This window comes from Coffea eugenioides, chromosome 4 (assembly GCF_003713205.1).
Source record: "Coffea eugenioides isolate CCC68of chromosome 4, Ceug_1.0, whole genome shotgun sequence".
Classification (NCBI taxonomy): domain Eukaryota; kingdom Viridiplantae; phylum Streptophyta; class Magnoliopsida; order Gentianales; family Rubiaceae; genus Coffea; species Coffea eugenioides.
Genome location: NC_040038.1, coordinates 2,395,605 through 2,419,626, shown reverse-complemented (window position 1 = coordinate 2,419,626; position 24,022 = coordinate 2,395,605). Strand labels below are relative to the sequence as shown.

The following is a 24,022-nucleotide window of genomic DNA, read 5'->3' as shown; positions in this document are numbered from 1 at the left end:
ATCAATTTAGGTAGTTATTTTTCTAAAATACCCTTACGTTAATTAGAGTACAACTTTATGGGAACTTGAATTGATAGTAAAAAAAGAATCAACTCTCATTAAATGGGGTAGGTTTATAGTAACAACAACTTACATTGAATAAGGATATTTTAGGAAAATTAAAATACAACTACATTCTTCAATTGGAAAGTGGATTACAATTTGGGACAGACAAAAAAGGAAAACAGGACTATCAAAGTGGGATGGGAGGAGTATTTAAGTAAATGCTATATAGTATTAATATTATATAGGTAAAGACTATTAATAATAGATAGTATATAGTATTATCATGTACTAATAATAATATATAATGATGTACAATATACTATTTTAGTATTTGTTATATGATTATAATAATACAAATATACAATAATACATACAATAATACTTATTCCTTTATACATAACTAGAATTAGATAATAAGTATAAGTATAATACTAAATATTACACATAGTTAGTAATTAGAATTTAGGCATTCGTTCATCATTCATGTTTAGATTATTAAATATTTGAATGTGTAACTTTTAACTTGCAAGTATTAGTATACTATAAAATTACATTACATATGCAATATATAAATTAATATTCTTTAATCACTAATCTTGTTTAAACGTAATCAATTAAGCACTCTGATTAAGCAGTTTTAGCGAATGCATATGAATTACATGTCAACATATTAGTATATTAGCATTCACTCTTGAAAACAATCAAATTATTTGCAAGTTAAGCATTTAAGTTATATAAAAAATAAGAATAATTGAAAGTGTAATACAACACATAATTAGTAAATTATAAATGACTAAATATATACAACTATACAAGTGAATCTCATTTTAATTATGTGAAAATTACTATCCAATTCAGTTATAACTGATTTCATGACCGTTTCGGAATTCATTTGATATATTCGATTATTTCTAATTCGAAATTGAAAGCGATTAAGAATTTTACAAGTAAAATAACAAAAAAAAAACTGAATTCAAATAATCGAATCCAATTTAAACCGAATGCCCCGCTAGCTCCAGACCCCACTAACTCCCAACATGATCCTGGACTGGCCTATCAGTTTTCGTTTTCCTCTACTCCCCCAAGAGTCCAAGATCCTTTCTTTGCTTTTACACTATTAGTAGATCCTCTTGTTTGTGGCGTCCGACACTGCGTGTTCTTTACTCTTCACTCACCACTCACCTGTGCCCAGTCCCAGTCCTAGTTGTTTCCTCTGCTTTGATTTGCGTTCTCTTAAGAATTACTCTTAGCTTCAACCTGCTAAGAAGGTGAAATAAAAGCCCATTTCTTGCGAAATCTGCAACTCAGTTTTTTTTCCCTTTTTTTTACTTGCTTTGACTATCTGATGTCTAAAATGTTTGACCCTTTTTACTGAAGTTGCTATCTGGATGGCTTCAATTCTTGCTAAGCTGCCTCCTCCACCACTGTTTGCTAATGGACGGCACCTCCTTTTGAGTACTCTTCAGAAAGTTACAGCGCCTGGCATTGGAGGTAAGCCACTTCTTTATTTCTAATTGATGCCAGAAAAGCTGTGAAAATGAAAAGAAAAAGCTGTGAATTTTGATAGAGCTATCTGAATTGTAAGCTCATTTGTCTTCTTTTTTTCATTCTTTTTTTTCCTGGGCATAATTCTAGTTAATGGTTCTGTGCTTTTGTGAGCTCCCGTGCACTAGACATTAGTTGACTGAATTCTGACTCTATATTTGAATCCAAAGTGAGATTATTGGACTTGGAAGAAAGAAGAAAAGCGAAATCTCCGGCAGCCTAGAAATTTGTTTCGCCAAAAGAACTGAAATTTGGTATTGAAATTCTGAAGTAGAGGACCATGATCGCTCTTTCTCCATGTCTTTCATCATTTGAATCATAATTTCATCAAGGCGACCTATATTTGGTGAACTGAAAAGCATTGTGCCAAAGTATAAGGCGTAACTTGTGGTGGTGTAAGATTTGCTTTTTGGCAGTTTAATTTTTTTTTTCTGTGAGCCCTAAAGTAATGGACTTTTAGTACTTTGTTCTTGAATGTCCAAAGGAAATTGGTGAACTTCTCAAGTTTATTCCTGAAATGCATAAACATTTTTTGGCTGCATTAGAGAGTTTCAGATTGCTTGATTTTCTTGCAGAGTGAAAAAGAAGTTGTCTCCTACATGCTTGATTATATATTTTTTTATATTTTTGACGAGTTTTGAAGTCAACTACTTTTTACTTGGAGCAGTGTTAATCATCAAAAAGTTTCTGTTAGTGAAGCTGGTCAGTAACTAGAAAAGATAAATTAAACAATGGACTAGGTAATTTGATTTGAACACGGTACGTGCTTCAGAAAATTAGCCAGAACGAGCAAAGAAGAAAAATGTCGTGAGAGAAAATTGCGAATGATGCAGCTTTTTAGTAATACTTGATGTGACAAAGCAAAAAAAAAAAGGCCAGAACAAAATCTGATCAGGACTTAAAGAAGGTTGTACAAGAGTAAAAACTTTGAGGCTTTTCATTTTTCTCGTGAGTGGATATGACTTCAATGGTTCAAGTTGGCATATACTTGGGGACTTGGAGATTGTAATGATTTAACTTTTCGGTCTCAGTACTTATTGTAATATTTTTCTTGCAGGTAGGCAAGGTCAGTTTGCTTTTGTTGCAAAGGCTACAAGTGACACCTCTGATGAATCTTCAACCTCTCTTGTGAAGTCTGTTCAAAGTGTTGTAGGTCCTCTGTCTCTGTCTTTTTTTCAGTGCAGTGTGCCAAGGGAAACACAAAATGACAGACTTCTGGGTCATAAAAATCCCTTTTTGCAGTAGGTAATAGATCAACAAATATGCTAACCAATTACTTACAACAAAAAGAATTGACTTTTGAATGCTTGAATGTGTCACTTAAGACATGATCTTTTTTTGCTTCCATTCCTGCCTTTTACCGTTTCCAGATTTTGTGTTCGTGCATGAATTGCTTATGCAGTTGGTAGATGATCCCCCCCAACATTTGTGGAACCAAACAAAAGCATGTTGCTTCATCTGATGCCCAGATAGCATGTATCCACTAGATAGTTCCAGAAAAACTGATTAATCCTCCCCAGTGGGCTTGTTGTTCAGGGATTGCCCAATTCCCCTTTCTCGTCTTTGTCAAAGAAAAAATAGAAGGATAAAAAATGAAAATCAAACAGCATAGTCGCTGGTTCCTTTTGCCTTTTAAGAGTTGGTTGTATGCTTTTCATGCTCATATTGTAATTGTTTTCTTGACACCATCTTAACTTTGTCAGTTTCTTTTACCAGTGGGAGAAATCTGAAGATCGGATTGCTGTAATTGGGTTGGGATTTTCCGCAATAGTGGGCCTTTGGGCAATTGTGAATTTTGTCTCGGTAATTGATTCAGTTCCTTGTTTCCTTAACCATGGAAAAAAAAAAGTTTATGGAATTTGATTGAGGCAGGGATGTATAATTCAGATTTGTCTGGATATTTTTGGTAAAATACAGCAAAAACTTGGGGTTGATTAACTTGCCTTGGTAATTGATTTACTTCCCTTTTTCCTTAACCATGGAAATAAATCGTGGAAATTGCTAGTGACAGGGATTTGTAATCCAGGTTTGTCTGTATATGTTTGGGATAATGCAGCAAAAACTTGAGATTTTGTAATTAGGTTCAAAACCCTGATATCAGAGACAGCAATTTCCATGTGTCAGCTTACCAGTCCATGATATTCCTGTGATGTTTCCATCTTTAAAAAGGCATGAATGCTTTCCCTTGCAATGCATATCCTAGCAGGCAATTGATACGAACAGTTAAAGAGTCCAACAAAGTGTTACTTAGAGAAATAAAGACGAAATGACATTCTAAGATCCTTCTAAGATCCTAGTGTCATCTCACATTCATTTGTGTTTTTTCCTTTTATTGCTCTTCTGCCAGTGGAGATCCTTCCTCTTGACAGTCTGACGAGGATAATCTTTGCTATTGGAGTTGTCATATGAGATTGCATAGTGCAACTTTGTATTTTCTTGCCCAAGATGCATGCTTTTCTGTGAATCTTTTGTTTGTTGAAAACGTATGGTCAACTCTTTACTTTTGTGAAACTACTAAATTTCTGACACGTCGTGAATTTTGCATTAGGCCATCGACAAGCTCCCTCTCATCCCAACTGCACTTGAATTGGTCGGGATACTATTTTCTTCTGTAAGTATGGTTTCTTGAAAAAGTATATGGTTTCTTATGGTTGCTTGAGTATTAAAAGAAAGATGAGATAATAAATCTCATGAGACCATTTCTTGTGGGTGCTCTATATGGTTGCATGGGTATTGAAAGAAAGCTACAATTTTTTACTCTCTATATCCTGTTCCGCTTACAACATACCTTTTCTGCTTTGTTTCAGTGGTTCGTCTATCGTAATCTATTATTCAAACCCGATCGGTAAGTTGTTTATTTACTAACTTCATTTGCCAACCATATTTTTCCTTTGTTTTCCGGTTTCCCTTTGTTTGGGTCTTGGTTGAGGGACGAGGGCTCTCTGTGAAATATAACATTACAATTAAGATTATACGTGTTCAGATGCCGGTCGCCTTCTCTGGCATACAAGAGTTCTCATTTCGCCACTTGATTAATTGTGAGCATTTTCAGCAAGAGATGCATGACCACCTTACTCATCTCACATTTGTGAATGAAATTAGTTGTGTTTGTTTCTTTATCGTATCTTGTCCACTAGTCGTCCTTAACAGAGTCCCGTATTATTATACCCGTCATTAATCTTTTCTTTTAGTGCGATGTTACTTCCCAGACTCTCTTACATTTGTTATCTGCATTTTCTTTTCAGGGAAGAGTTTTTTCGCAGCGCGAACAAGTCACTATCGGATATCTTGGGCGGCCGATAGCGTTTATCATGTATACGGCAATGAATTTATAAACATATATCCTGTCTCCTTTTATGTTTCTTAAACGATAGACATTCAAATCAACATAAGTGCATAATACTCTGTTCTTAGCTCAGCGCTATGAGAACGAGTGGGAACATGTTCTATTTCATTACAGACACCCAACATGCCGGATCCTTGGCTGAAGCATTTAGCCGACTGGAGAGCATTTTCTCAAGTCTTTAACCACAGAGATTGACAGCCAGTTTTGGAGAAAATTTGAGCCATTAAAGATTATCTGTGTATGCTGATCTGGAATTTTGGTATGCGTGGTATTAATCCGGCGATGCCCATTAACGCTCTTGTCAATCCCGGAAAGCAGATTTACATTGGTCACTCCAGAAAGAGATGAAATGATTCATTCTCTAGGTCTTGGTATTCTCTATCCTTTCTAGTTTAGTACTAGAAAATACCAGGACCATTCCGTGTGTTACAGGCAGCCTTACTCGAAGGTGACAAGAGTGCGGACCGTAAGATGGGAACTCCTCAAGCGGATTCATAGCCTGGGACACTCTGGCATGTTTTCCTCATTGGAACTATAAAATTTATGTTCGGAAGAATAATAGCAACCATGAATTGCTCGTCGTCTCTTATAGTTGAGACTAAACTAAACAACTTTTATGACGATTCACAAACGTCCGACTCAGATTGCAGCAGACACTGTTGCATTCGAAGTACTCAGTGTTCCTTACACAATAGGTTCTACAACCCAAATTTTTATGGTTACCCGTTTCATCAAGCTCCCATTTCAGATTTTTAAAATTGGCACTGGATGCTTCAGAAATTGGGGAATTTACCAAGTCTTATGCTGTAAGCTTTGAACCACTTCTTCATGTTTCTCCATTTCTGATTCTAGATCACAAAATTGCGGATAAAATTTTTCCCTTCCATTCGCTTTTTTGGCTCCTGCTAACAACTCAGAATCTGCAATTTTGTTAGAAACAAATATTAGCAACATAAGACTGGCAAGGAAAGTAGATGGTGCCAATGATAGCCCTTGACGAGCACCATGTGGTGATTAGCAAGGGAAGTTACATAGAGAGCAAGTATTTGCATTTGCAAAATGCTGCACTTGAAATAAGTGCATTTACAAATTCTGTCGTCTCACAAAGTGGTTGAATGCAACATAATCCACTAGCAAGGACATCAAATATCTGAAGTACGGCATCTATTAGGGAGAGGACAGTAGTGGGGAGGCGGGGTGGGGCGATGGGAGGAAAGGGGGCCAGCACACAATTTTCCAATACAAGCTGATGGTATTAACTCTCTTGTTCAAGGGCGCGAGAACCTTACCTTTTGCTTTTCCACTAGTGATGAGGCTGTTAAGGAAATCCCGGAGTTTTACGAGTACAACTTTCTCCTGCTCGATGTAAACATCTAAATAGCAGCCCTGATTTAAAGCCACATCGGATGAAGCATCTGGATACAACGACATGTCTTTCTCGTTGCGCATCAAGTGAAGAGTTTCTGGTGACCTTGGCCTCTCTGTCAGTATGATAGCATTAGAGGTGGAATCTTGGCAGCGCACGTCAATCTGAGCTAGACTTGCATTGTTGTCCTGCTTAGATCCCTGATTCTCAGATCGTTCATCCTGGCTCTCCATTTGCGCAGAAGAACTGTTCACTATCTGTTCGTGACTCAGGTTTTCCAAATTGAGAGGATTTCCTTTGTCTAGATACGATGAGTGCAGATAGGACAGAAAATGCTCCAATATTAGTGAGAGTCTAAAATTGCTTTCGAGTATAACAGGAGGTAATTCCAAAGTTTTCACAACATTAATCGCGACTACTCTTGCTCATGTTGAAGTTAGGAATCAGAGTATGATTTGACAAGCAGATGAACAGTGATAGTTTCATTAACTTAAATACTATCAGAGAAAGACAGCTTTTTAAATAAATGAATGCATAACTTTTTTTTGCCAAACAAGCGATATAAAGTAAAATTTTCTGGAAAAGCAACAGCAAGACCTGTAATAATTCCCACGCAAAACCTTAATTCCTTTCAAAACCTACTGAATGATTGACATCATGAAAATGCATTTTATAAAACCAAGCAACCTGAGAGGGAAGTAAAACTGGAGTTTTGCATGCCACTGATAGAAGAACATTTACGTGTGAAACTGACCTGAAAGGCTATTAACAGCTTTTGATGTTACGATCAATAATTCACAAAACTCCATCAAGTTTTGCAGCTGAATGATTTCAGCCAACAAGGATCTTCAACAGATTAGCATTACCAATTAGTACCATTTGAAAAATGAATGAGCACAATATATTCAGCTCCGCCATCTCAAGCTAAGTGGAATTAGATTTAAACCTGAAGCGGAAGTTCAAAGGACCTTGTGCTGCTTCTCTAAAAATCTGCTAAAGGGGGTAAAGCAATAAGTTAGAGGAAGGAAAAGAAGAAGCCGTGCAAATGTTTTAAGCGATCATGAAGTTGACAACATATCATGGAAGAAATGGATCAGTCTAGCGGACTTGAAATAGTTGGACATGGCTCTGTAGAGTTGAACAAGAGTAAAAGAACAAAAAATGTCCTCCTTAGAAGCGGACATTGCTAAATTAGAACCTGGACTTTTTCAATTTTCTCATCAATAGTGTATTAGATAATTTCACGTGGACTAGTGAAATTTCTGCTTGTCAAACTTGCAACTAGTTCTAGTGGAAACTTCAGTAACTCATGTTTTAAATCTATCTAAAGCTTATGTCATGTTGCTCTTTGTCAAATTTATAGCTTCATCCCTGCGCTCAAGTTTCCAAGAAATCAGCCAAAACTTAGTTGCTTCTACAGGAACATAGTAAAAGTAATCTTACTGTAAGTAGATGGACATACAATTAGCAAGGACTTTTAATTTCCAATTGTTGGCTGATTGCTAACTAATGATGCCTTACCACTAACTAAAGTTAATGTTATACGCAGAGAAAAGCTTGTAATTCCTCAATCAAACATCCAAGACAGTTTGAGTTATTACCGGCCAACTTTGTGGAAGCATACAGTCGAGCTGCTCCTTCTTATGTGAATCAAGAAAGTTCTCATGGCCTTCGAACTTTTTTGATTCTTTTGAGCTTCTGTGTGAGAGGATACAACAACACTAATCATAGCAGGATTTGTCTGCTAAAAGAAAGCTATTATGCTAGCATTTTTCAATAAAAGAGAGCTTACATTTCTTCATATGCTCTAGAATTCTTGCAGTTCTCGCATTTGCAATTTTTGGAACAAATGATATTAGCACGATAGCACTCACAGTACCCCTGAATGCACCGTGATCTCTTGCAGCAGCAGCCTATGTACCTGACCAAAATTAAAGCATTTTTTCTTCCATTCTGCACTTGGAAGAGGTCAGAGACCCTTTCTCCTTAATATACAGCCAGATATAAATCTCCAATATCAATGTAAAATAACCTTTCAAGATGGATTCACTAACTTATCTATACAATAATGATCAAATCTACACCAGAAAACCCAAACAGGGCTCCTAAGAAAGTCAAGGCATTATAACCAACTTTAATGAGGGCCAACTGCATAATATTTTAAAGAATAACTGCAAAAAAAAAAGGCAGAAGAAGAAGAAAAGACAGAAACTTCAGAGCAATGTCCTGATGTTATGAGGTAGACAATCTTATTTTACACTGCACCCGAAAAAAAGTTTGTAATATGCTGATGCAAAGCTACAGCATCTCCTTGAGGTCAGAAAAAAAATTAAAAATTAGTTGAATTTGTGCTATCACCATGGTTTCTTCTCCTATGTAGCTATCATTGTCTATTATTATAGAGAAAACTTAGAAATTGAAAACAAAGATAACTTGAAAACATTAACATTTGGGTGCATTATTCCCTTCAAATAGGAAAACATACAAAAACCATACGTTTTCTGGTAAAACTTAGAGCTTACTCAATTGGAATTATTTCATATCATTCACAACGAAAAAGTCAGAGCTAATTTTGAAGCTTTTCCAGGGATATAAGCTACTATATTCACTTGTACATGATTTCGCAAACTTAACACTTAGATCACAATTACCACCACTGAAAAGCCAGTAATAAGTAGATTTACTGATACACTAAAATATGCCATTACTAATATTACAGACTTCTCAGCAATAAAACTCAGCAGCTCGTATAGCTAAAAAGAGACAATCTATAATGTTAGAAAGGATTATTTGTCTGGATAAAGCTAAAAACATTACCTCACTGTCCTGAGAACACTCTGGACTACTAACAACCATTGTCCTGAAAGCCTTCTGATTACGCTGTAAAATGAGTCCAATAGAAGCCTGCCGTACTTCCTCATTTTCAAAAGTATTCTGGCAATTGGAGCAACTGCATCCATCACAGTACTTGCCGGATGCAAAACACAAGCAGTACCTAACCGATCAAGTGAAATGCATTAGGTGTTTGCTAAGACATATTGTGTTGGGTAAAACATCTTAAAAACATGTTTGTCAAGACAAATAGGTAGTAGCTCTCCATCTAATACTGCTTTGTTTCATCTATCTGTCATTCTCTGCATAAAATACAACCAATGTTCACAGAAACTTGAAATGTCACGTCTATACAATCTAATGGTCCAGCTTATGGAAAATGTGAGATACTCTAAACTTTAATTAGATGTAGAACTGAAAATTTTCTGGCAGAGAGACAAGTGAAAAGCAAGGGGAAGAATTTAGTAGAATATCACTTAGATGACTCCTTTAACATGAACAAGGTCATGGGCAAAGAAGAAGCACTTACATCTTTACACAGCTCGACTGTTTGCACTTACAGTGCTTCTCCTTCGCAGGAATTTCACCTCTCAACTTGAAATCATCAAATTCTATCTTTGGACTGGACTTTCCAGAGAAAAATTATGCATAAAAATTGTCAGTCAAAGATGTATGAACTCTTTCAAGCTGACAACTTAAAATTGCATGAGATGGAAGCACATTTACAACTGCTGACTGCAAAGATATGGTTAAGATTCAGCATATCTGTTTTCACATTGCACAAAAAATTATTTTGCTGCTGAATGAATCCAGTAAAAATGAAAAGGTATAACAAAAGCAAAATAATGACTGCATAAAATGGATTAGAAGTAAAATAAATCAACAAATTTTTTTTTTTGGAAAATTTTTTACTACTTGAATTCTGGAGCTTGAAAGTCAGGTTATGAATACTAAGCGAATTCTTTGATTTGAATTTGAACGCAAATGTCCAAATACAGTGTCTTCAACACTATCCACTGTCCTTGAAATTGAGGAGAATATTTACTAATTTACAACCAGGAGTTAAAATTTTTGTTTTGTCATTGTGCTCACCATCAAAGTAGGCGATATTTGTTTTTGATATTTTGATTTTCCACCCAACAGTATATCCTGAGAAACTAAACTAAACTAAGACAATATTACTCCTTTCCCTTCCACAAGAAACTGTATTTTTCTCTAACAAATCTAATTTATAGTGCTTTTTCTTTTACTCGTCCATTTAGACAAACAAGCAAGAGAATTGTCCTCGCATGACATTTCCATTCTCATTCCCCATTTTTTTTGCAGTATAAGGAGCTCAACAAATTTATTCGTCATCGATAAACTAAAAACCTCCGAACAAAAGTAAAAAGATTTCTTAACGCAGAGAAAGTATGTAATAACAACTCATTTACTTAAATAAGAAAAAAATATAGCATAAAAGATCCTTACAGTATTGCTAATGGCGGACGAGGAGGCGGATATAACAGTGACAAAGAGGAAGTCTTTCGCTTCCGCGGCAGACTTGATCCTTCAGGTAAAGTCTCTAGTTTCACCATAGGAGATTTGCGGTGGATTCGCCGCTTAAGAAGACTATGTGACGGACTCAAACTATGCGACGGAAACTTTGAGTCTTTCGCTTCTGTCTCCATTCAAACCAAATATTTGACTTCGTTCGGTATCTTCAGCTCTAAAACACGCAAGAAGGCCGGAAATTAAAATCGGTAACAGTGATTAAAACCTACCAAACTATACAACGATAAACATGTAAAGATCGTGGATGATTTTGAAAAAGATCGTAAATTACAAATAGTTTCAGGAATTTCGAAGCTAAAACTTCGTAAATGAACGCGAAGATAGAGATTGGAACGTTTATAGTTGGCGAAGATATACGAAAGGTGAGTTAGCGCAGAGTTTTGGTCTCCGAACCAGATGAATATTCAGCTGCTGAGCGTGTGGATGGCGGTGGTGATATGAGCTGCGATCGATCGTCGCCCACCGTAGCTGATGCAGCGAACGTGAGGGAGGACTTTGAACTCTGAAGAGCGTTAAAGGTGAATCTTTTTTTGGCTCCAACGATTTGAAATGTGTCGTATTTGTATGGTAGAGTAAATTGAAAATTGGTTCAAAAAGGTGAAAAGAAAACAGATAAAGACATTTTCGTGATGGGAAAAAATGTACCTTTCATCTCCAATGTTTGGTCTCTAGACCAATTACGTCCTTAAAGTTTCACACAAAATACATTATTGTATCTTTAAAGTTGCTTAATTTTGGTTGATTAAGCACAATTGATAGAATGAAAAGCGATTTGAACAGAAAGTTAGGACATGAGTTGCATATCGTGCTAACCATCGTATTTTAGCCAGCAAAATGGGAAAAAAATCCTTGCAGAACAAGGACAAGAAATTTGGGGAGATCAATTACAATGTGAGAACAAACTTTTTACAAACAAAATAGGTCCTTTAAAACTACAATTTTGGTCAATTTTTGTAAAATATAACTTCAATTTCACAATAAATCAAGCCTATTTTCTGATCTTCTTTTGCAAAAATAGCAAAACATCACTCTGGACTTAATAGCAACTTGCCTTCTTTTATATTTCCTTCGTATTTCCAACTATACTAATTCAAAATTTCTCCCTCTTTCACATTTTTTCAACATTTTCTTCGATCTTATTTATCTTTTTTAGTGACTTGTGTATAAGAACTCTTCCTTTTAACAAGTTGATTTATTAATGCACCTAAAATACTTGCACCTGTTGGGTCTCTAAATAAACAAAACAACGACATTTAGAAAAAAAAAAAAATTAGTCAGCTAAAATCATAGTTTCAGTAGTATGTTCATATCACAAAGATTTCTTATCACCCATAGGGACAACCGACAAACCTTCTTCTTGGGAATTGACCAAGCCAACAAGTTGTTAACTTTGTTTACGGTCCACAATCGTAGAAGAGTGTTGATAACATCCAAGTTCCAAAACTTTCGCCACTCATTTTTTGAGATCAATTTCTCCCCGATGTCTATTATTGTCATTTTCTAATAGATTAAGGACTGAAGAGCTTACAGTGGTGGTTGCAAAATTAGGATTTGACGAAGAGAGGAGAAGAGAGAGAATGAGTGAAGATGGAAGAAACTGGGCGTGAAACTCATGTGCCAACTTTCCATCCAAGTTGCCTTTCATTCTGTCAATTGTCTTTAATGGACCAAAATTAAGCAATTTCGAGGATGCAATGTGTTTCATGTAAAATTTTGAGGACAAAATTGGTTAATAGACCAAACATTGGGGTTGAAAAATGTATTTTTGCCTTTTAAGATGGCACATATTGAGTTAACGCTAAATACTAATACATCATTTTTTTTAGGAGAAATACCAATCTAGAGATCGTATTGATATGGTGTACATTTTTGTCCAATCAAATTAGTAATTTGCAAAGCAAATAGATGTTTCGTCCCTATAATGATACTACTGTTTGCTTATAAAATGATGGTAGTTCGAAAATGATGAAAAAGGAACTCATCTAGTAATTGGTAAATTATATTGCCTCTTTCATTCAATCTAATATTACCGTAATTGTTATTTATAATAAATTCAAATCCAAACTCAATACATAATCACGAGTATTTTGCACTTTTACTAACATTACTGTGTGCCAAAAAAGAAAAAGTAATACATTATTATTATTGTATGATAGTGGTTTATCTTCAACTTATTCATCAATTTGCAAATTAATGAGAAATTACGAATTAATCAAGGAATTGACACACAATTAGGAACACATGTTAAGAATTATAACTTGACAATGTAGAAGGAATTTTTTTTTTTTAAATTTAGAATTTCCTACTTATAATCTTTTTCATCTTACCATTCAACCCAACTCATCCCTATCTAGCGACAAAAAATTGGTTCAATATTATCCTGTAAAAGCGAGTGATTGGATAGTAGATTATTTGAGATAATTTTTTGAAAAAAATACTATAGCACTTTTACCATCCGATCCAACCCTTTCCTTTTCACCCACAAAAATTTGGTTCAATGTTGTTTGCAAAGGTGAACGTTTGGATACTAGATTGTTTGAGATAATTTTTTTGAAAAAGATACTGTAGTACTTTTATGTGATGTATGTGAATACTGTAGTACTTTTATGCTGGTTTAAGTGTTTGAATAGTAGATTATTTGAAATAATTTTTTAAAGAAAATACTGTACGTGAATAGTGTATTTTTAAAATGCATAAAACTCTAACCTGGCTTATTTAATTTTATTTTTTTTCCTTCCACCGCAAAGGTAATATAAGTACAAGAAAAAGTTGGTGTGGAACAGGGACCAGATCGATCCTGCCCCGTTTCACCTTCTTGAGCACCAACAGCACATTCATCCCACAATTTTACTCCTCTTTCGATTTGCGAATAAACTTTTGGCACCGATTAAAATAGCAGGCACAGGCACCGCACAAGGCAGCGGCAGCTCCAACTCAGTGTCGATCCCTTTTTCCATCCTACATTTTCCCTCTTTTAGCTCTCTGGTCCCAATCTACTCCAAATTAAACTCATTGTCTCCTCCTCCTCCTCCGTCGCCTTCTGGTCCCTAGACGCCGCGCCCACGTTAACTGAACCCCAATTTGATTCGCAAAACCTTCAGGTTTAATCTAAACTTCCTTTTATGTTTTAGGTTGTGTTTTGTTAATAACACAATTGATATTGGATCTCAGCGATCCAATTCTGTGCAAGTTTATTGCTTTTCTTTAATGTGTTATTCCAATTTTGTGCAAGTTAATTGCTTTTCCGTTTGATGTGAACTTAATTGATCTTGCTAACTGGTTTGATTGTTTTTCTAGGTTTATGGATTGGGTGATTTGATAGTAGAGGCAATTGAATCGTTCTGAAGATGTCTTGGTTTGGCGCGAAAGTGTCCCTATCGAGCTTGGATCTCGCCGGGGCCTTGAATAAAGTCAGTGAGAGCGTCAAGAATATCGAGAAGAATTTCGATAGCGCTCTAGGCCTTGAGGAGAAATCTGATGGCACCACTGGCAGCAGCAACGAAAGTAGGCATCTCTTAATGTTTTTTATTTGTTTCTGTTCAGTGCGTGTATGCTATTAATGTGATTTTAGATTTTTTTGTTTAGTGTCACTACTTAATGAGCTTAGTTACGAAATTTAAACAGTTATGGGAGAGTTCTAAAAACTAAAAAAAAATGCCTGTCAATGTTTGCAAGTGGATTTGGATATCTGGCATTTCCTGTTTAGAGTTGTGTATCCTCACGAGTTAGATGCAATTAACCTTGGTGATGATTTTGTTGGGGGGGGGGGATGGGTTGGGTGGTATGGGGAAGGGAGTGTAAGTAAGAAGTCCCCGGATTGAGACCTTCCACTTACACACACAGACAAAAAAAAAGATTTATACTGTACCAAAAATTAAGGCTGATCAATGGTTTGGGCTAAAACCATCTAGTGTTTACCATTCTCATTGTAGTACAGCTGCTATGTGTGCAGACCATTTACATAAGGACATTAAAGGCACAGAGACATTAATGAAACGCTATGGTTTCTTATGATGTTATTCGGTGGATCAATTGGAGTGGTTGCAAACCCCCTCCCTCCCAAACAACAAATAAAAAAAAAGAAACAAAAAAGAAAGATAATGCAAAGAGAAAAAATAAATTGAAGAACTAATAGAACCCAAAAAGTAAAAAAGATGTATGTGTGAAAACATGGGGTTTGTCGGGCCTTACAACATACAAGGAATTTGATGGCAATGGAGGATCTGGTCGTGACTTTGGATAAACAGCTCCATAAAAGAAGAAACTTTTAACATCAACTTTTTATGCAACGTGGAATCTATGGACTTCAATATTAGAAGGTACAATTTTTGAGTGCAATGACTGGAAGAAAGAAGCATAATAAGGATTTGCATTAGAGTAAGATCAATACTTCTTACATAATTGAGTAAAATAGATGGTTTGGAGGCATCAGCTGCAAGTTTCTGTATTTTAAGATATTTTGGTTATATAATTTCAGAATAAAGATGACATGCTATAATTTGACAAAAGTTGTAGATAAGTCATGGACCTACTTGATTTCTCAACCATTTATTTTATGGTTACTGTTTTATCAGCTCCAGGATTATGGCCTTCAGCTAATGATAGAAAAGCGTTGTTTGATCCCGTCATGTCCTTCATGGGACAAAGAGGTGGGGTTAGTACTGTGGATCCTCTTGGAAAACCTGAATCATCAATTCTCTCATCTCCTATGATAGATGAAGAATTGGCCAAGCCTGATAGCTCGACCAAATCTGGAGTAGAACAAACTGCACATGCTGAAGTGAGGGAAGAAAGAAAGAATGATATTGTAGATCCAGTTACTGCTGAAGAAGGACTAACTTCAAGTGGAGAGCAAAATGAGATGCCTGCGGCAGAAATTAGTGAAACAGCAACTGATTCATCACCATTGCCTGTTGAAGTGTCTGAGACAAATGCTGAAAATGTAGAGCAAAAAGATTCACCTAACCTACTTCAGAAGGAGACCTCAGAAGAACCTTTAAAGGACAGCTCAGAAAAATCTTCCAGGGAGAGCTTAGAAGAACCTTTAAAGGAAGGCTCAGAAGGATCTTCTGAAAACTCGGAGTTAGTGGAACCCAATTCCATGAAATCTGTAGATCAAGCAGCAGGTGCAGCCCTTGTACTGGATGGACTGGATAATATTGGTGCTGTGGAGGAGAGCACAGAGGACCAGAGGACACTGGTAGGAGAGGTCGCAGGGGAAGTTTTTCCATTTCAAGCACAAGATGTGATAACAGAGAATTCAGGAAGTGTAGAGCTTGCTGTTTCAGATTCTGTTACAACATATGTGACTGAAAATGCAGAAGTATCCTCAGAAAGAAACTTTCCCGTTGTTCATCATACACAAGAGTTGGCAGATATGGTCTCTGAACCAAAATCAACTAAAGCTGTTGAGATGACTCAGAAAGCTGATGATGAGATTGATGCAAAAGAACAGCGTTTGAGTTCAAGTGGCAACTCATCCAGTATTGCTGATTCAACTGAATTGGAGAAGGTGAAGAAGGAGATGAAAATGATGGAAACTGCACTTCAAGGAGCTGCCAGGCAATCTCAGGTATTTATATTTCCCCACTGGCCTATTACTTTTCTTGGTGCAGAATGGTGTTGCTGCACTTTTGGCAAAGTTGTTATGTTTGTCAATGCCTGGATATAATGGGAAAGTTAGAATTGGTAATTAGGAGTAGGATATGCGGTTTGCTCCAGTCAAGAGAGGATGGGTTGATTTCTGGAACTAAAATCATTAGGATACTGAAGTCCATGGATTTGTAGTTTATGAGAGAAAAATATTTACTATTTAATATTTGGATCATGCTTTTGACCAAGAAGGCTTTCTGATGCATTTTTATTGGCCATACCAATCAGCATGAAATAATCTTACTGACAATCTAATTAAACCTTTTCCAGCATCTTGAATAGGCATGACACATGAAGATGTGAACCTTTTGTGCTAATTTTTTTTAATGCCATAATCCAATGACTTTGTTTCTATCTTTTTCCAGGCAAAAGCTGATGAAATTGCAAAATTGATGAATGAAAATGAGCAACTAAAGGGTGAGATTGAGGATCTGAGGGTACGTATACCTTTTCAATGTCCATGTCTTAATCTATTTCATTCTTACAGTATATTTTTCTTTGGTCATTACAAACTTGTAAGTTGTGGTGTCATTAGCATGTATGCCTTTGGTTTTTAATTGTGCTTGTTTTTTCTTTTCCTTTCTTGTTTGTGCATTCTCTTTCCCTTGCTTACAATCCCTGTATATTGTATACCTAATACTGACCAGGAATATACAATTATGATTCATGGTTGACCATCAAAGTAATTCTTGAGTCATCACAAGCAGCAGCACTTGATACATAAAATGCCATTTGTATTGCTATTTCATCATATGTAATGTCTTAGTTGTTCTTTTTGCTTCTTAAATTATCCGGTACAATTCTTCTTAGAATACAACCAAATTCAGAATGTTCAACTGAGAGCTCCCATATATACAGTCCTGTGTGAATGGATTTTATTCAGCAGTTTGTGTGGATTTATAAATTTTATTAGGCTAAAATATTAATTGTAAGCCATCATAAAGCAATATATCAATTGTATCTTACCATTAAACTAGAATGAGAAATTATGTCTGCCAATATATCTGCAAGATTTAACCTAAGAAAGAGGAATAAAATTGTTGACCTAATATCAGGGCACATCCATAAGTATGTCCAGAAAATTTATCTTGTAAGGACAAATATACTGTCTGGTTGGGGTATTGCTTCCTTCTTTTTTCTCTTTTATCAAATTTTTTTGGTTTGGGGTGGGGCTGGGAGGCAAAAGAAAATCTCTGGAAAGGATGCAACATTACTTTGTTATCAATTCGAGGACAAAGTTCAAAGTTGAGTTAGTTGATCTCAAGTGATTTTTGGGATAAGTGACATGAATATTGACTCTGGAAATAGATTATTTACTTAAAGTATGTATGAGCCAAAAAAAATTTCTTCAAGGATCTGAAGAACACTGAGAATAGTTCCAAAGAAAGTTTACATTTTTTGGGTAGAATGCAATTCTAAATATTTTTCCAGCACAAATTCAATTTTACCAGGCACCTATTAGGGTGGTTTGAAGCGATTTCTTCTTTTTGTACCATTTCTATTCCACAATTGCAACTTTAATTTATGATTATGCCTATACCTGAGCCTTTAGTGCTCTCTTTCTCTCTCTCTTCCTCCCCTCCTTTAAGTGATAGCAAATCTTTTTTCTTTTTTCTAGAGAAAATTCAATGAAGAAGGAATTGAATCTCTGCGGGAGGAGTACCATAATAGGGTAGCATCACTTGAGAGGAAGGTATGTCTTTAATGTAAATGCAAGTCTGTATTTACTGAACTTTCTGTTTTTTCTTTGAAAAATATTTGTTGTCCCTTTCCCTTCTTTTGCAAAGAATCACCATATCCATATGTGAGCTTGTTGTCATCTTCAAGTTCCATTTCCAATTTGACTGTCAATGTTGCATGGTTTGATCTTTGCAGTTATTCTCTAAGCAAGGGTAGAAATGGACTCCTGAATTCTGCCAATCTGAGCCTTGATAGTGCTTGATATAATTTTAATTTCGTCATCATACATATGCTTCTTAATTGACTAATGCATTATATTTTTTGTACTTGTGTTTTGTTATGTACAACTTCAGGTTTATGCTCTCACTAAGGAAAGGGATACACTGCGCAGAGAACAGACTAAAAAAAGTGATGCTGCCGCTCTTTTGAAGGAAAAAGATGAATTTATTAAACAAGTCATGGATGAAGGTTTGACCATTTAACAAGCAGGCTTAAAAAGTAGTGTTAGTAGAGTACAGTTGATTTAATCCTGTACCTACGTTTTCATTATAAACCCAGATATGTATAATCTGAACTTGCAATGGAGTGTTTTATTATGTGGTTCTAATAGAGTAAAGTTGCACTTTGGGGAATTCTGATAGCAACTTAAATTATTTCATTCAGGTGAACAACTTTCTAAAAAACAAGCTGCTCAAGAGTCTCAAATAAGAAAATTGAGGGCACAGGTATGCTTATTTGGTTTTCAGCTGTAAAAGGCTGATTATGTTGGTCTTATGGCATTAGTTTTAACAATTCTGGCATTTCTTATGAAAGCTAGGTAAGAGAGCTTGAAGAAGAGAAGAAAGGATTGCTTACTAAATTAGAGGTAATTTGCTTCTTATTATTAAGGTGTTTCAATCAACAACAGTTTTTTTTTTCCTTGGGGTGGGGGGTGGTGGGTGGTGGGTGGCGGTTGCCATAACCTTTTTTTTTCAATTTTTATATCTGAGCCGTTGAAGGTTGTTGAGAAACTTGGAAATTGTAAAACTGGGGATGATATTGGTTATATTTCGTTTTCAGGTTACGTGTTTGCAAGAGTAATTGTAGCATGCATCATCATTGTTGATATGTTAGTGGGTGTCATTGTAGGTTGTAGCTTTATGTTTCATTTATCTCTCTTAAATTTGATGTGGCGCCTTATTGATTTACCTAGCAATGGGATGTTGATTATTCTTCCAGGGAAGCAGTAGCTTGATGCGCACAAGTCTCTGCTTGTTCACTTGTTTATTGCTAATCTGGTGCTTCTGTAATATAACTGCTTGTGTTGTGATACCTTATTTTGAGCTTCATAGTTGTTAATCAATTGAGCCTCCTGCAGGTTGAAGAGAACAAAGTAGAGAGCATAAAGAAGGATAAGGCAGCAACCGAGAAACTACTCCAGGAAACTATAGAAAAACATCAAGCAGAGCTTGCTACCCAAAAAGAATTCTACACGAGTGCTCTGGTTGCTGCAAAAGAAGCTGAGGCATTAGCAGAAGCACGGGCTAACAATGAAGCCAGAACTGAACTGGAAAGCCGTTTAAGGGAAGCTGAGGAGCGTGAAGCTATGCTAGTTCAAACAATTGAAGAATTAAGACAAACTCTCAGCAGAAAAGAGCAGCAAGTATTTTTCTTAGCGTTCATGTTTTTAATCATCTTTCCAGAATCCCTGGAATGCTAAGATGCTTGGCTCCATTGAATGAATTACTGAATTGTGTTTTAGGCAGTTTTTAGAGAAGACATGCTGCAGAGAGACATTGAGGATCTTCAAAAGCGATATCAAGTTAGATATTTAATCTCTCTCTCTCTCTCACACTCTCTCTCTCTTTTTCCCTCTCTGCCCCTCTATATGGTATGTGTGCGTGTTTTTGTGGGTTCACGCATGCGTGGAGTTTTGTATTTCAGACATAGACAAGCTTTTTCTTGCCTGAGCAATAGGTTTCCTACTGACTCGATGATGCTATTGTGTCTAGGCTAGTGAGCGTCGCTGCGAGGAGCTAATTTCTCAAGTACCTGAATCTACCAGGCCTCTTCTGAGGCAGATTGAAGCTATACAGGTTTTACATCTGAAACCATAAGGATTTTGGAAATTTTGGGATATGTACATCTAATTGTTTGGATGCTTTCATTGCTTGACTTCTTCCCACAATAATTGCAGGAAACTACTGCCAGAAAGGCTGAAACTTGGGCTGCAGTTGAGAGGTCCTTGAATTCACGACTTCAGGTCTTCAGAATGGCCTATGTTCTGCACTTTTTGGCATTTGATGTGAAAGACTACTAAATAAATTCCGGCATTCAATGTAGGAAGCAGAGGCCAAAGCTGCTGCTGCGGATGAAAGGGAGCGATCAATTAATGAACGCTTATCTCAAACTTTATCTCGAATAAACGTTCTTGAAGCTCAGGTTATCTTATTTCTCACTTACAGTTATTAATACATGTGTGTTGTGTATAGTACTTGAGAGTAGGAGTGGCTTGCAGATATCATGTCTCAGAGCCGAACAGACACAACTGTCAAGGTCCCTTGAAAAGGAAAGACAGAGGGCAGCAGAAAATAGGCAAGAGTATCTTGCTTTAAAGGAGGAAGCTGATACACATGAAGGTCGTGCGAACCAGCTTGAAGAAGAAATTAGAGAGCTTAGGAGGAAACACAAGCAGGAGATACAGGACGCAATGACAAAACAGGAACTTCTTCAGCAGGTACCACACTGGGTTTTGCTTTTTGTCTATGACTTCTGCAGGTTTAGTTGCATTAAAGTAGGTCTTCATACGTGTGTCATTGGGAATATAGGAATGTGGAATGGCGTGTACATGAACAGCTACAGGGGGAGAGGTAGCTCTATGTTTTATAGATCTTGTTTAGTCTGCAATGCTGGACTTGGGAGAGGAAAGGCAGTCCTAATGGAGAGAGTGTATTTGCTTTTAATTTTCAGAGCAATCATTGTCCTTGCTAATTACCATACTACTAGTCATGGTACAATAGTATAAATGCTACTAGTCAGCTTTAATGCTGACTTTTTTTCTGTTTTGATTTTTATTGCCATTGTAAAAATTGTTAGTGCTTTTGCAGAAATTTGCTGCTGCAGGAGGAACATATAAAGAAGAAATAAACTCGTTACCTGCATGGTCAATATATGCATTTCTACCATGTTCTGCATAGTGCTAGCAAGCTTGTCAACCTGAGAGTTCTCTATTTGTGATTTCATGTTTGACAATTACAAAAAATTAGAACTGTGTGCTGCAAAAGATCTTTTTCTGATATTCATAAAATTTCTGCATCCTTGGTACACTTCCAGATAAATTTGTAGCGGGATGAAATATAGGTTTTCAATTTGTATTGCTTGAAAGTTTCCTCCCACGAGCTAGTTTCATGATTAGGTTGATTGACAGGAGCTGGAGAAAGAGAAAGCAGCACGATTGGATCAAGAAAGGGCAGCTCGGCTTCAATCTTCTGTTCTATCAGATCAAAGCCCTAAAACAAAGCAAATGCCTCCTATAGAAAATGGTATTTATAGTCCTAGTAAAGTATGCAGCATTTGTGAATGAGCCCCTAATCAATTTTTAAGCAAATACTGATAATATTTTTCAGGAAATTTGATTCGCAAGCTTTCAAGTGCTAGCAGCTTGAGCAGCATGGAGGAAAGCTACTTCCTACAAGCATCTTTAGACTCATCTGAAAATTTGTCCGAACGAAGAAATCAGGGTGAGGGATCCTTGAGTCCATATTACATAAAGAGCATGACACCTGGAGCTTTTGAGTCTGCATTGCGACAAAAGGAAGGGGAGCTTGCCTCATACATGTCTCGATTGGTATGTGGAACGTTTCCCCAATTAATTTTTGGAAGGTTTATGGCCATAAAAACCATTCTTGTTGAACCTGGTCTTCACTTTTATTGTTGACTGTCTTTTGGGAGGGGGGGTTCGACTGTGCCCTTTAATTACATTTTTAAAATCTGTTTTCTAGGCATCTATGGAATCAATTCGTGATTCCCTAGCCGAGGAGTTGGTTAAAATGACCGCCCAGGTGAGTTTTGTGTTTGAACTTTCTTTTTCCCCCCCTCCCTCCCTTCTGTTTTTCTATGTTATCATACTCTTATTTTGAACACTAAATATGTTTGTGGCAGTGCGAAAAATTACGGACTGAAGCTGCCTTATTGCCTGGCTTACGTGCGGAGCTAGAGGCATTACGAAGAAGACATTCGTCGGCACTTGAGTTAATGGGTGAACGTGATGAGGAGGTAGATCATTTCTGTTCTTTTTTGACTTTTGAATATAAATTAGGTACAGAATACAATTTTTCTGGTGCTTTTTCTTGAGGTAACTTTCTAGAGATGGAACTTCCATTCTGTTTCTTTTCTGTGAAAAATGAGATGTAAGCTATAGTTTTGGTATGGAAGGTCGAATGCATTGGTTAAAATTTCACAGGCGTAGTTGGGTTTTGAGATTGGTCTTGTAGTGATGGACTCTACCAATGCCTCCTTTGCTTGAGGAAATTCTTACATCGGCTCTGGAATCCTGACATTTCTGGGATGATGTTGTTAATGTACGGTTGCAACATCCATCAATATTTAACGAGAAACTTGAGCATTAGTTATCAGCGGCAGTATATGCTAACATTATATTCTCATGTATTGGGCTTACAGAACACCGCTCTCTTCTTATTTTTAGTTATATGCTAACTTGTGCGATTAATGATTTTGCTTAGTTGGAAGAACTCCGTGCCGACATTATTGACTTGAAGGAGATGTATAGGGAACAAGTAAACTTGCTTGTAAATAAGGTATCTCATCGTTCATGTTGTAGTGTTCTTGACCGTAAGTCTGTAACTAGCATTCTCTCCCTTGTGTTCTGGAGTTGTAATACATTGGACTTCGACTTGCTTGTGTTTTGCATGCAGATCCAGGTAATGAGTTCGACGATGGGTGCTACTTAATGGGGGCTTTTGTTCCCTCGGCTATACTTTCTTTGTAGTAAATGTTTGTGGTAAATGCAACGATACATTTCGCATACAAGTCAGCAAAAAGGAGATTTTGTTTTGTTTTACTTTGTGCTCCATATACTTTGTGTTTTGCATGAAGAAATGTAACGCGCGCTTTTGTACTGACTGTATTATTCATTTTGTTATTTTGGTCTAAAGTTGTACAGCGTAAAGCTTAGTGTTTTGCTCTGGACTTGCAGCATTGATAAAATTTTCATGGATCCAAGTGTAGAACTGAAGTCAACTTTTCTCAATGCTGTACATTAATCACTTGTTTCTATTGACTTTGTTATCATTTTGAATTTCAGACGGAAATGAATAAAGTTGGGAACAACTTGGGTTGTGCTTTCAAGATAATCAAAATGGGTTATCATCTTTTGAAATATATAGATGAGAGATGAAGAGGAGAGAAAGAAGAGAGAGAGAGGGGGGGGGGTTTGTGTGTGTTGGGGAGGAGAACAAAAGAAGGATCATTATTGTGTTTCTTTTCTTAATGGACGACGAGGAGAACTCCTCTTTTTTGGGTCGGTCACGTATCTTGTTCTCTTTTCCATGTATTTCCAGCTACAGAAACTAATTGTACAATTATCATTAATTGCTAACATTATTCCCCGTAAGGTGTACAATTATCATTAATTATCAACATTAAATACTAATTCCACGTGCAGTATTTATTTTCTTAAAATGGATGGTTCCGTTGAGTCTCTTCCTTCTTTCACCAAAGTCCTCTGCAACTTTTTTTCTTCCTCTCTCAAGGCCTCCAATTATTGAAAGAACTGGTTATCTTGTTTCTAGGTAAAATCTTGAGTTCGAACGCTAGTTGATTTGTCCCAGACTATACATAGGACCGAAAACTCAGTGAGGCGTGGTAGTTCAACGCCGGAACTGCAAAGCAAGATGAATGATTTCTTTTTTGGTGTTGAACGGGAGGCTTTGGTGCTCTGGAGATTCAAGAGCTTGTAACTTTCAACAAGACTGAAGCGCAAGATAAAAACCATGAGATATGCA

The 24,022-nt window shown here is 36.5% G+C and overlaps 3 protein-coding genes across 4 annotated transcripts; 2 read left to right on the top strand and 1 right to left on the bottom strand.

Moving 5' to 3' along the window:
- Positions 1–1,070: 1,070 nt before the first annotated feature.
- LOC113768069 (protein CURVATURE THYLAKOID 1C, chloroplastic) lies at positions 1,071–5,150 on the top strand. Of its 2 annotated transcripts, XM_027312302.1 has the most exons (7): positions 1,073–1,313; positions 1,423–1,536; positions 2,648–2,739; positions 3,307–3,393; positions 4,139–4,201; positions 4,398–4,435; positions 4,836–5,150. In XM_027312302.1, exons 2-7 carry the CDS (start codon positions 1,434–1,436, stop codon positions 4,891–4,893), a joined length of 441 nt encoding a protein of 146 aa, XP_027168103.1. In that variant the 5' UTR covers positions 1,073–1,313; positions 1,423–1,433; the 3' UTR covers positions 4,894–5,150. The 2 variants fall into 2 exon arrangements, with proteins under 2 accessions (XP_027168104.1, XP_027168103.1); XM_027312303.1 differs by lacking the exon at positions 3,307–3,393 and having other exon boundaries at positions 1,071–1,313.
- Positions 5,151–5,671: 521 nt separating this feature from the next.
- Positions 5,672–9,759, bottom strand: LOC113768068 (protein tesmin/TSO1-like CXC 6). The gene is made up of 8 exons (XM_027312301.1): positions 9,664–9,759; positions 9,120–9,297; positions 8,095–8,255; positions 7,904–8,000; positions 7,249–7,292; positions 7,057–7,148; positions 6,226–6,603; positions 5,672–5,856 (listed from the first exon to the last, which is right to left on the bottom strand). Coding segments are annotated over exons 1-8 (1,083 nt in total). The 5' UTR covers positions 9,666–9,759; the 3' UTR covers positions 5,672–5,725.
- Positions 9,760–13,498: 3,739 nt separating this feature from the next.
- On the top strand, positions 13,499–23,294 carry LOC113767956 (golgin candidate 5). The gene is made up of 20 exons (XM_027312162.1): positions 13,499–13,789; positions 13,986–14,192; positions 15,263–16,260; positions 16,706–16,777; positions 17,959–18,033; positions 18,374–18,488; positions 18,684–18,745; positions 18,838–18,885; positions 19,378–19,662; positions 19,762–19,821; positions 20,012–20,095; positions 20,197–20,262; positions 20,343–20,441; positions 20,518–20,736; positions 21,427–21,541; positions 21,626–21,846; positions 22,001–22,060; positions 22,161–22,274; positions 22,742–22,816; positions 22,934–23,294. Exons 2-20 carry the CDS (start codon positions 14,036–14,038, stop codon positions 22,967–22,969), a joined length of 2,961 nt encoding a protein of 986 aa, XP_027167963.1. The 5' UTR covers positions 13,499–13,789; positions 13,986–14,035; the 3' UTR covers positions 22,970–23,294.
- The last annotated feature ends 728 nt before the right edge of the window (positions 23,295–24,022 follow it).